General features: G+C 41.7%; 1 protein-coding gene across 3 annotated transcripts in view; it reads right to left on the bottom strand.

Moving 5' to 3' along the window:
- The window catches only part of COL22A1 (collagen type XXII alpha 1 chain), a 225,103-nt gene that overhangs the window by 18,223 nt on the left and 194,383 nt on the right, over positions 1–12,497 (bottom strand). For all 3 annotated transcript variants that reach the window (XR_014229069.1, XR_014229070.1, XM_082320514.1), the window contains exons 44-54: positions 11,085–11,129; positions 10,595–10,642; positions 8,577–8,690; positions 8,351–8,404; positions 6,562–6,615; positions 5,673–5,726; positions 4,090–4,143; positions 2,736–2,789; positions 1,859–1,912; positions 738–791; positions 86–130 (exon numbers count right to left, since the gene is read on the bottom strand). Coding sequence is in view for 1 of the 3 variants with exons in the window: in XM_082320514.1 (XP_082176640.1) it covers positions 86–130; positions 738–791; positions 1,859–1,912; positions 2,736–2,789; positions 4,090–4,143; positions 5,673–5,726; positions 6,562–6,615; positions 8,351–8,404; positions 8,577–8,690; positions 10,595–10,642; positions 11,085–11,129 (630 nt within the window). In the remaining 2 variants the exon portion in view is untranslated. The remainder of the gene's footprint in view (positions 1–85; positions 131–737; positions 792–1,858; positions 1,913–2,735; positions 2,790–4,089; positions 4,144–5,672; positions 5,727–6,561; positions 6,616–8,350; positions 8,405–8,576; positions 8,691–10,594; positions 10,643–11,084; positions 11,130–12,497) is intronic.

Below are 12,497 nucleotides of genomic sequence, written 5' to 3'. Positions count from 1 at the left end.
TTTACCTATTGCATCAGAAAGGTCAACTTCAATTCACACAATCTTTCTCCACAGGATCATCATGCATGTGGTACGTGTTACTTACCCGGGGACCTGGGGGACCTGTATCTCCTCTCTGTCCTTTGAAACCCTACGAAACAGAATGAAAGCAACAATCACCCATTACTCTGATCCATGAAACACTAAGAAAACTCTAGCTTGAATGCGCACTTAATAACCTTTCCAATTTTGCCTAAGATTACTGGGGAATGGTCAGCATTAAGCTCCCGTGTTCCAGGGAGTGATTAGGAAGGGCCATGTCACAGGGAGAGAAAAGCCCTTTCCATAGCTCTTTAGGCTGGAAAACCAAGGCTATACTGTGTGTATTCCTGGTGGGACCAGCCCATAGATTATTTAGCCCTAAATTTCATTGTCCCCATCCTTTCAGAGGATGCGTAACAGAACACAAGGGCTACAACTGTGACCATGCCTTCTGGTAGATGGGATGTCATGAGGTTATGTGCTGTAACTTCTAGGTAAGGGACCTACTCTTCTCCAAGTGTGAAGGATTTGGAAATGCCCGTATTTGATTTTTGTTGATTATTTATTTATTTAGTCACAATGCCATGACTATTCTCAGCCAGGCCAGCTCTTTGATTATATGTTTGCATCAGTAAAGGCCTTCATCTGCCCAACAAAAGCTTTCTGGCTACAGTACAGAAGAGTTACTGGATTGAACCCTTTAGAGCAGCACCTACCGGTAAGCCTCTGGCACCCTCCTGGCCTGGAAGCCCTGGTTCTCCTGGCTTTCCCTATGGGAAACAATCATGTCCATGTTAGAGTCTCAGGTCCATCTCTCTGCTGTTGAAAACCTCCTACTCTTCTGCCTTAGATGTAACAGCACTGGGAACTGTGATTGCCCAGGGTTTCTCCAGCAATGTTGGAGTCTGAGCACGCAAGGAGGACAGTAGTGACAGACTTTCCCATACATACCCTTACCCACACTGTCACGAACGCAGCCTTTGGGGTTCAAAGGCAGCTTAAATCTTTGGACTGGTGCACCTTTACAGTGTTTTAATGTCGAAGGGGTAATGCACAGAACCGCACCAATACCTAGTAAGCACATACAAAACCATCATCTGCATGTAGAAACCAGGTGTTTTGATGCAAGCACACACCTGTCTGCAGCCGCTGTGACAAGCGCTGCTCCACGTACCCGTTGTCCTAATGACTGGGGACTTGGCTCTTCACAGAACCACTAAGTCCCATTTCACCAGTCACAGAAAGAAGCTGGCAATGCCAGGCACTGGAAGCACATTCTTCGTATAACAAACACAGTTGCAAGGAATAACATTCACTGCCCTATTTATTAACATTTCCTTTTGGCTGACAACTTCATGGCTCAGCTTTTTCCCCTCAACAAATGCAAATATAGACTAAGTAGAGAAAATCAAATACAAAAACCTCTAATCCTGGAACAGAACTGTCACAGAGCAATCCAAAAAAGTCTTCTTTAAAGACACCTCTTCTAAACATTTTATGCCCCATAATCTTCTGTCCAAAAAATGGATCACTAGGTTTAATGTTACAAGACAACCTTCTTTCTCTGCAATATTTACAGTAGCTGTAAAAGTAGAATCACTAAGTTTTAGTGTATTTATGGTAGTTGTAAAAGTAAAAGAACCCAGTTTCTTTTCAAGATTGCTAGTGTGTGACTCTTATAAATTGCTCAAGACAATATAGTCCTTCTGGTGTTAAAAAGAGAGGTGCAAATAGGCTCCCTGCCCCCGCCTAACGAGTCCATAGATAGGCAGCTCCAAAAGCAATAACTGGATGCAGGCTCTGACTGCCTAAGCGAAACAGTTTTAAATTACATTACCGGTTCCCCAAGAGATCCTGGCTTGCCATCTTTGCCATCATTTCCAGCAATGCCCTGTAAATGAAGTGCAAAACAGGGTATAAGGAAGGAGTCGATAGGGAAGATTGGTGTGGGTTTTGTCAGTGTGAGTTTCACAGTGACAACTCTGCTTCATCATGTTGTACTTAAGTTTGCCTAACCCTCCAAAAACTGCCTTATTTCTGTAGCTCAGTCATTAACCTCTCCTTGCCACACCACTGTAACAGCATAAACTGCTTTCCTTTCCAATATGGCAAGTCTAAGGGGTTTCCTCCTTTTCAGCAAGGAGAGCACTCCAACAGTCTTAGAACAGGATTCTAAAAACAGCTATTATAAATCATTATAATGCCATTATCTTCATTTAGCTAGGCTACTTTGCACTAGAAATAGCTCCGGTGCTATCCCTATGACAGATTAAAAAAACCCAAAATTTTGTACTAATACATTTTCCAGAAGAGATGAGTCTATGCCCAAGATGCACTTGAACTTGAGTCAGTGCAAAGGAATTATTTCAGCTGTGGATTCAGATAAAGACAGTATTCCAGTCTATGAATTTTTGTGCCCTTACACTGGAACTATTAGTTGATTTTTGTGCTCTGCATAAGAGTATTTCTTCCAATGAGGAGGCAGATAAGGAACAGACCTGCTTCACACTGGTAATTAACACTTAGCTTTAAAGTGATTAAATACAGCATTCCCACTGTCCTGGAGTGAGGATATAGCATCAACATGACAGATACCATTACAGATCATGCATAGCTTTCAAAGCACCTCAAAAATGTCACCTCTTTGTTTTACACACCTATGTGTTTATGAACAGTTTAATGTATTGAATTAGAAGGAGCTGAATTGTACTCACTGGAAGTCCAGGCAACCCTGGTGGGCCCTGTGGACCCGGAGGGCCATCTTTACCCTGGAAAGAAAGCAGAAATACTGTGGGTCAGACAAGCTCCTCAGATGCTTCTATCAGATGAAGATTTATCAAATGCAGAGTTTGAAAACTGTGAGAAGCTGGTCTTGTAGCCCACATCACACAGTGTACAAGGTCTCCTTGAATTCCTTCTAAGTTAAACCAGAGGGCTTTCTTTTCATGTAAAAAATCCAGTATTAGTTATAAGTTTTTACAGATGGAGAAACCACTGAAATCACTGGTAATTTTTTTCTGAAGTTTAATTATATTTAATATTTAGTCCTTAACTTCCTGCATGAGATGTCCAGCCAGGAAGTGGAAGATCTATATTTTATGCCTATCAAATGAGTAGTTATGAGAAGTGCCTTGCTGACAGTCCCAAGAAACCACCGTACTCTACAGGACTGGACAATAGCATCCTAGGTCTTTCACAGTGTCTCATCCTTGACCATCCATTTGAAAGGGGATTTCAGCCAGCCTGTCCATGTAGTGTCTGGCCTCTCTGCTGAGAGTGCTCACTGATTTCATAACAGCCATCAGAAGGACCATCACTGTTCACTTTTGATGAAGTTCAGGTTGAAATGGATCTGCAAAAGGCACCTTGCTCATTAGGAAACCCTGCTCTAGAAATTAATCACAGAATTACACGGTCTTAAACTGTTCCAGCTCAACAGAATGCATTACTCAGGGAAGGTTCATTTTTTCCTTTTCAAGCTGAAGTTAACATCAATCAGATTATCTGTCTCTCCCAGGGTTTTCTGATGCATTACCATAAAGTAGCATCTGAACACCCTTCAAATGAAACAGCAATAGCAAAATTCTTCAGGGACTTCTCAAAGGTTACGTCTGTATTAGTATTTCAGTCTTAGGCCCTGGCATCTGATCAGTCTGTGCTGTGACATCCTTCAACAGGTTGCTGGTTTCATTTTGACAATCCCCATGCACAGTTCAGGTGTTAGCCTGGGTCATGAAGCATCCTAACAGATTTGGTCATCCTGTTCTAGAGGCTAAGAGATATTAATAACAAGGACGGACAGACAAGAAGTACCAAAAACGCCTTAGAAGTCCCATGGACTGGATTATGCTCTGGTTAATTTGGAGTTTCTTTTGGTGAGTAAACAAAACTGCAAGAACAGAGTAATCTATGGTTATTTGTGGAGGTCCTACTTGCAGGTGTAGAGTTGATTCAGGCTGAATAGTTTAGGGAGCTTTCAAAGGACATTACATGGGTTCCAGCTCAGCTTTAGCTCACAGAGCTAAATATAGGTGAAGCTGGTGGTGAAACACACAGCTTAGAGCTTACTATGTCTCCTGGGTTTCCTGCTGGTCCTATTGGTCCTGGTGCCCCATCTGGTCCCTAAACAAAATAAAGCAGAAATAACGTGAGTGATTAACACATTTTGTTCATTTGTCAACACACTCCCTACCACAGCTGGCAACACTGAAGTTTTATTCAGTCACTCAGTTCAGCATTCATTCCATCATTTCTTCATTCATCACGGAAAAGCAGTGCCAACCTCTGCATTCAATCAGCCTTCAAAGCCAGAAATAGTCAGATACTGGATTTTGGTCCTGGCCCTTCCCTCTGAAAATAGGGGACAAATAGGAAAAAGCTGATCTTGTGACAAAAATAACTCAGAAGAACAGAAATTATGGGAGCAGTTTAAAGCACACTTTGTGGCAGGCAAAATCCTGGAGCCACGAGTCAATGCAGACAGAGGAAAAAGTCAGCAAAAGTTGAAGAAAAAAATATCTAGGGGAACATCACATTTTGCTCTACTTTGACAGGCTCAGTTTTACTTTGCACATTTCCTTTGGCTGTGAGTCTATTCAGAGGGTCTCATAGGACAATTTTAAGAGTTTTAATCCTACTGGAATAACCCTATGGCTGTGGCAGTATGAGGTTAATACAGACACAGTAAATGTGTCTGTGGTATTAGCTTCTCCTAAAATAATGCTCACAGGAGCACAAATGATCCACAAAGTAGGTCCACGTGTTGTCCTAGTGGCAAAGCATTCAGCATCCTTTAGGCACTGCTACCATCTGAAAACAGAATTTTAATCTAATCCTCTTTTCTGGTACCTCCTGTCATTTAGCCAGTGCAATGTAAATTCAGCTTTGAAGAGACTGTGCTGATCCCCAGAACAGACGAAGGCTGCACACCCGTAGCATGGCAGAGCCAAACTGCACCGTAAGCAGCAATATGAGTGGTAATGACTGTGGGCAAAGAAAGGCAGTTTGGAAAGAAAAGACCTTCGCTCAGGAAAAGTCCCAACTCTTGGAGGGCATAAGTGGTGATACCACAAGCAGGAGAGCCAAGGTATTTCAGCCCTGCTTCTGCACTGTCACCTCTTTTTAGATACAAAGGAGCATAATTGTATTCATGGAGAGAGTAGAGCTATGAATGAGAAAGACTGTGATGGAGAGGGACACATGTAAAAGGGCTTTTAATTCAAAAGTAACCCACAGGATATGAAAATTGGAGAAAATCCAGTCTCATACCACTGTGTAAAATTGAGAATTAAAATACCTCTAGATCTGCTGGTTTTGACTGACAACTTATTTCACATATAAGAAAACACCTATACACGTACTACTAAGTGGTCTCTGTGGAAGAGTTTTCATGATCATTGCCTTGCATAAAGAGAGCAACTGAAGCTTAGCATCAATTTACAGAGTGAGTTGAAGCAATCAGTGAAAAGTGGTCAATGTATTAAATAGCAATTATCATGAGTGAGGAACTCCATGACACTCAGGGGACCATTAGGAACCCACTGGAAAATGCAAATGCAATGCACAGACAGGTGGGAATGGTCCTGTCTTCCATATGGAGCTTGCAACAACCAAGGAAAATACAGGACCATCTTTGCGACAGAGGAACTTACAGGTGGACCAGGGTTTCCAGGAGCCCCTGAGAAGCCGGGTATTCCAGGATGGCCCTGCAGAATGAAAAGAGAGACTTTCTTTATGCATTATTCACATCTCTAGTTGCATAAAAGTTAACTGGTGATTGAACATTGTGAGGTAACATCAAAATGAAACAATACACAGAGAGATGGTTATAAGGAAATTAGGAACCACGGCTTTTTAAAGCAAAACCTTGGTTTTCAAAGCATGCACTTCAGAAATAAACCTAGTTAGATTTAAGGTGTACTTTTTTAATGTGTACTTTAGTCTATACTAATGATAGATGAGAACAGATATTGTGGAATTGTACAAGGCAGGAGATCAGGCAGGAAACCAAACTTACTTAAAATATCCTGCAAATCTCATTGAAAAGGTGCTGATTTGCACCTTAAATTATTGACTCAGCCCTTGGCAAAATTAACTATGAAAGTTTTCTCTAATTTAGACCATTCTCCTCTTTCCTGTGGCATCTCAGTCCCTCCTAAAAGAGGTCATCCTTACATTCATCTTCTAGGGCAAACACTGGCTTTTTCAACCCAAAGACACCTGATCTCCTGAATCTCATCTAGGCATTATCTGGGGAAATGACTAAAGGCTGGGTAACGTACAGAATTGAATGCATTCAATCTAGAGGTGAGGAAAGAGATCATAAGGGAAGGGTTTTTTTGGAGATGGGGATGGAAGCCTATGGAGGACTGCTACAGTTCCACTCTTCAGCATAGCCCATTTGAAGTTTATCAGTGATTAAGAGCTCCCATCTTCCTCCTCTGCCTCTGAGAAGCGTATTCCTCTACCAACATCATAGGAGTTATTGATGAAGGAACAAACACAGTGGCAGCACTGTTGGAAACCACACTTTGTTTTTACCTGTTCCCCTTTTTCTCCTGCATCCCCAGTCACACCACGGTCTCCTTTAGCACCCTGATAATGAAAAAAAAGCCATTGAAAGTCACTTAGATTCAGTATTGTACCAGCTTTTTGACCTATTTTATAAAACACTTCGACATTTGAGCATAAAACACGTAAATTAGGACTGAGTCCTACTTGCCCTCCTCTTAAATTCTTCCCTAGACTTTCACTACCAATGTTGGAGCCAGGAATATATGTGAAGAATGGCCTTTGAGCAGACCCAGCATAGCTCTTTTTTTATGTTGTAGTCTCATGGACATGAAGAGGGTTTCCACATCCTTAGCAAGTAGACAGGTTGTTAGGAACTTCACTAAATCAGACATTGGTAAGGCATCATCTGGCCCAACAAAGGCATCCACAGTATGAGCTAGTAATCTCCTTTCCCCTCAGTGACAGCAGCAATAAAAATGGCATTTCTAAGGTGCAGTCAGAAAATTCATACCCAGAAAGTGCCCCCTTCTTTATCTCTCTTTGCACCTTCTTAGGTGCAAATACAATATTTTCTTTTAACACATGTGAACTCTGTGAATCTGGCTTTTTACTGAATACAAGTTAGACTATTTATCATTTACTTGATTTTATTTTATGCACGTGTACAGTTTAAAATTGGTCCTGTTACTTCACCTAAACATTCAGTCTTGCTGCCCAAATCTCTGCTTTCTCATAGCATATAAGAAAGCAGCAGATGTGGTGTGTCTCAGACTGCTTGGTGTTTCTGCCAGTTATTGTCTTTATTGGTTACTAATTCTGTTGAAAATTTTATCCTGGAACATACTTTCATTTTGATAAACCCTATTTTTACTTTTGAGACTCTGCTGCTCTCCCCACCACACTTTTAATTGCAAGATATAAAATTAATTCATAAATCTGTATTAGCTTGCCCTACACTCTAATAAGTGCAAATATAAATATGTTAAAATAGCAGAAGCTGTTTTAGAAAGTAGGTCAGTAATGCAGGGAAGTCTGGAGGAAACTGTGGTCCATCATGAAATCACCTTATCTCTCCCTCCATTGATTTGTTTTGATTTATTTCACGTTAGGCAGTTATAAAGGTTTCAATTGTGACCAGGCACTGGCATTGTGAGCAGACTGATGACAGGCCTCTTCATGGGAAACGCTTGAAATGTGACGTTATTGGAATCCTTCAGACACTGGAAGTTTTATGTTGGCCTACATCCCTAGACTGTTAGACAGAAACATATAGCTGAAACAAGGCGTTCTTCCTATAGCGTGTTTCAGGAAACATTCAGAGTCTGTGGATAAAACCACCATGACAGATAGCATATATGGAGCCCAGCAGCCCTTTGCATCACCCTTAATTTAAGTGATTCAAGCATATAGGATTCAAAGAAGAGAGGAACAGGCAGGGTGGCTACTGCTGAGGTTTTAATATCTTCCTCACCTGATTTGCATTGAAACTTATTCTCAAGTCCTTATCTGTCATCAAAACACCAATGTAATGAAATTCAACATCAAGAATCAGGACCTTCGCTTCTCTGTGTGTGTGTGTGCATCTGTGTGCAAAGGGACGGCAGAACACACTGTTTAAATGAAACAGTGCTCATGTGGGGAGCTGTGCAGTTCTGTGTGCTTGTGGCACTCCAGTGAACTGCCAGTACAGGGCCCACCCAACAGGCCAGCCCTACCTCTTTACACAGCGATGGATGCCACCAAGATCCTGCGTCAGCCAGTGTACTAACTAGTCACAAATAAGATTTCATTAGACAATTGAAGAAAACCAACCAACCTTTGGGCCATCCAGCCCAGGCGGGCCTGCAGGACCTCTGGGACCAGCACTCCCCTGCAATGCAGAAGAGATAGAGGTAAACACTAGTTTAGTCCATCGACTCCACAAACATCTAAAAAAGATTCAGTAGGTTGTTGACGAAAAAAAAATCAACCATCTAAAAATATTATAAGAAAAACAAGGTTACATCACATCCAAGGCATGGTCACTTCCCCAGCTCTCTTACCATTTTCCCATCCTGGCCATCTCTACCTGGTGGTCCTCGAAGACCTTTATCACCTTTGAAACCTGGGATGCCTGGCAGTCCTGGTGGGCCAGGAGGGCATTCACTGCACACGTCCTAGGAGAGAACACGGAGAAATAAATTAGCAATAGACTGAAGGCGCTTAGCAGACCCTACAGACACCCATTATGAATGCAGAAGTGTGGTACTAGTGTAACACATAGGCCTTTGCAGCTTCACCACCCTGGGCAGGATCTGGGTTACTTTGCCTTACAGAACTGAAATGAGGGCAGTGTGGAGCAGAGTGAGGGCCAGCAGCTGAGGGGATTTTCCTATCAGTGCTAGTTGGACAGGTCCTAACTGATTATCCAAGACCAAGAAACCAAGGAAAAGGTCTTCCTAATGGGGAGGTCAGAGAGCAGCAAAGCAAGACTACCAAGAACAACCTTGTTTTGAAGCTACAAGACTACTAGAAAACTGTGTCTACACCAGTCTGAAAGAGCTGGATTACTGCTCAGAGGGCAGATTGCTAGGGAAAACCCAGGTGCAGCACGTCAGAAAGGGTGTTCAGGGAAACTATATTCAGCAGCTAGCATGGCCAAGGAGACCTCATCCAATGGAGTTCATGAAGACCAAGTGAATGTCACAGTGTCCTGGCCAAATTCTGTCATGGAGAATTACTACCTCCCTCCTTCCAAAACTCTTTGAAGCATCATCTCAGTAGTCTTTACATTTCTACTGTCCTCAGGAAATGAAATACCATGGGTATGACATTTCCATTTCAAAGGCAGACTCCCTTCAGCAGAAGGGGAGTGAATCCTGCCTACAGGAGACAGTGTAGCACAACAGACAGATCATCAGGCCGAGAGTTAGGAGACCTTGCTCCAACACTCAACTCTGTCACTGACCCGTTGCAAAATTGTGTGGTAAACTGTCTTTTTAAGTCTCAATCCCTACAGGCATATTTATCTACTTACAATATAAGTGCTTGAGAAATACAGAGCCCTAATTTCATCTGGGATTTCAGGGTGCTGCTTTATATGGATCTGTACCAAGTGAGGAGTGAAAAAATACCAAGCAGAAAGAATACGCAAAGCATATGAGTGTGCTTAACCATAACATAATCAAAGGATGAAAACAAAGGAACATCAAAATGACATCCTGCACCCAGGAATCAGTCTCTTGCTATTGTCCTGATCAGAAATGCCAAAAAATACCATACAGTGAAATCTCCAGAAAAATACTTGGCTTCATAAGAAAGACAGCTCTTCGATGAAGGCATTCCACAGCAGAAATCTTAAAATGTTCTTTTTGTTAATGGGGTTGGTACAAAAAGGTAATTTTTTAGTTTCTTTTAATCAATAAGAAAGGATTTCTTGCCATGTCCCAAGACTGCTTAAAAATCTCCCAACTCAGCCCATGTAAATCTGTAAAGATTTTGCAGTCAACTCCTATCAAATACTGACTTATTTCCCAGACAATTCTCTACATGGAGAGTAAAAGCAGACAGACAGATCATCACTTTTGAAACATGGGTGCATCTGGGGTTAATTACCTGCATCCTTTTAGATGAACTATGCAAACTGACTTGGCACCCACAGTTCAAAACTACTCCAGTCACTGTTGAAGGTATAAGTGAAAAATCAGACATTTTATTAAAATGGTTTCCATTTTCTGGTTTAGCTAATACAGCTTGACAATGTTTATTTCTCCTTAGGAATGCGTGCCTCAGAAAGAGCTGAAAAAGTCTCAGAGCTTTTGTAACATACACCATGTTATAAAGATCTTTGTAAGTCATTTCACTGCTGGGGATGGTCAAAAGGCATTGGATTTTGGTCTCTAGCATGCGCTCTAGTGTCCCAGTACCAGTGCAAGCAGGAGATCTGCAAGTTTCAAGCTTTGACAGAGTGTTTAAAGATACCTTTTGCACTTGTAGCTCAGACACTTTCCCATCACACAGTGTTAGTCGGGTCTGAATCAAACATACAGTTAAACTCCCACCGTTATCAAAGGCTGATTACCTTTACTAAGAGATTTATGTCCTCTGGAGAGAGCAGGGGTGGGGAACCCTGTGGAATGAGAAATTCATTGTCTCAGGCAATTTTAAAAAGCATCAAGGTATATGAAATTTTCCTGAACATGCTTATGGACTCCCATTGGTTTCCCTTGCCCTGCCTAGGACTCACTGGGCCAAACACATACTTCCTGCCCTACATTATCAATGCACTTCATCACACCTGAGATGAGTTCTTGCTGAGGGTACTGCACAGTGGTGCTAAGAAAGTGCCTTTAAAATTTTGGCTTTTATTTACATGCAGGATATGCAGTTATTTTCATACTGTTCCAAAGCTATCATCACAGATATTTTTACCATAACCCCTTAGTGGTTCATAGTGTCTTCCCAGTTGCTCTGCTGGGAAGAGCAGCAGTGGAAATGCTTCTTCTGAGGTGAGGTGTACAGGTAGAAACTGAGTTAAAAGGAAGATGTAATATAGAAAAGAAGTTACATACTGGTTTTCCAGGAGGTCCTCTTTCCCCTGGATTTCCAGGTAGACCCTACAGATCAAGAGAAAGAAAAAATTGTGAAATTATCATACAATAACCTCCTGGTTGCTCCCACACTCTGCTGACTGCTGGACTAGCACACATTTTACTTTCTGCCACTGAGCACCACTGCTCCTTGCATGTGACAAACAGCAAAGTCCTTTAAATATCTGCAACTTTAATGTCCTCTGAACCCCTCCTAAATCTCACTTATCTACCATGTGACCTTGTTAAATTCATCTGAGTCACTCAAAGACTGAAACTGCTTTAGACTGTCTTCTGGTCACAGGAAACACTATAAACTGCAGTAGTGTGAAGGATGAAGCTTTAAATCCCTGAAGACATCAGTAACATGCAAAATCAAGACCTTGCTTTGCACGAGCCTTGCAAACAGGTGCCTTGCACCTGAAAAAGCAATGAGCCTTTTTGTTTGTTTCTTTGTTTGTGGGGGTTTATTGGTATCAGTTTTCATGAGGTGAAGGCATAGAAATGACCAGCATCCTTAGAATTTAAGGTCCAGGAAGTCAAGATTTGGAAAAGGGACCCACCCCCAATAGGCATCTCTTGCCTGTCATTAGTTTGGTAAAAAAACCCAACAACAACAACAAAAAACAAACAAAGAAAAAAAAACAACCAAAACCAACAAACAAAACAAAACAATACTAAAGATTATTTTTTAATCTTTTCATAAAGTAATCTTTTCACACGGGAAACTGAATCTTTTGAACAGGACAGTTGTTCACTGTCCAGATGGTGACAGAAATCTGCATTGCAAGGATCCTTGCAGTGGTGTTTTAAGTTGGACTGTGTGAGATTTCCCCAAACCATTCTCTGCTAAATTCCTGTATCCAGCTGGCCCAACACCCTGTGTCATCACTCAAGCATATGCATGTTCTATCCATATTGAGTACCTTAAAGAACATACAAAATATCTTCTGTCTTAACCACATACAAACGGCTGTCCTGCGTGACCATTTTGGCATCTGCAGGAACAGTTTCTACTGACCATTTAAAAGCATCTTATCTGTGTTCAGTTTTGTTGATTCTGCAGCAGGACCCACTTGAGAGATCTCTGGGATGGTGCCAGATTCCCCACCCAGGATGTTAATCAAGACACTGAAGATACAAATAGTTACTTTCAATTGGTCTAGGCTCAGCAGGGGCTACCTAGGGGACTCTCTGAGACTATTCAAAATTCCACCTGGAATGCTCCTTTAAAAATTGGTCAAATGCTTTGTCAGGAAGGGGACTAGGCATTCTGTCAATCACCTTGTCTCAGGTTGGTCCGTTGTCTCCAATCAGTTCATTGTATTATTTATGCAGACAACCAGATGGGGAGTTACTTGGCTACCTGGGATTAATGACTTAAGTGCACTGTGT

This window comes from Platalea leucorodia (assembly GCF_965183815.1).
Source record: "Platalea leucorodia genome assembly, chromosome: 1".
NCBI classification, from domain to species: domain Eukaryota; kingdom Metazoa; phylum Chordata; class Aves; order Pelecaniformes; family Threskiornithidae; genus Platalea; species Platalea leucorodia.
Note: the sequence above shows the minus strand (reverse complement) of the source record. Positions and strands in the feature narration are given on the sequence as shown.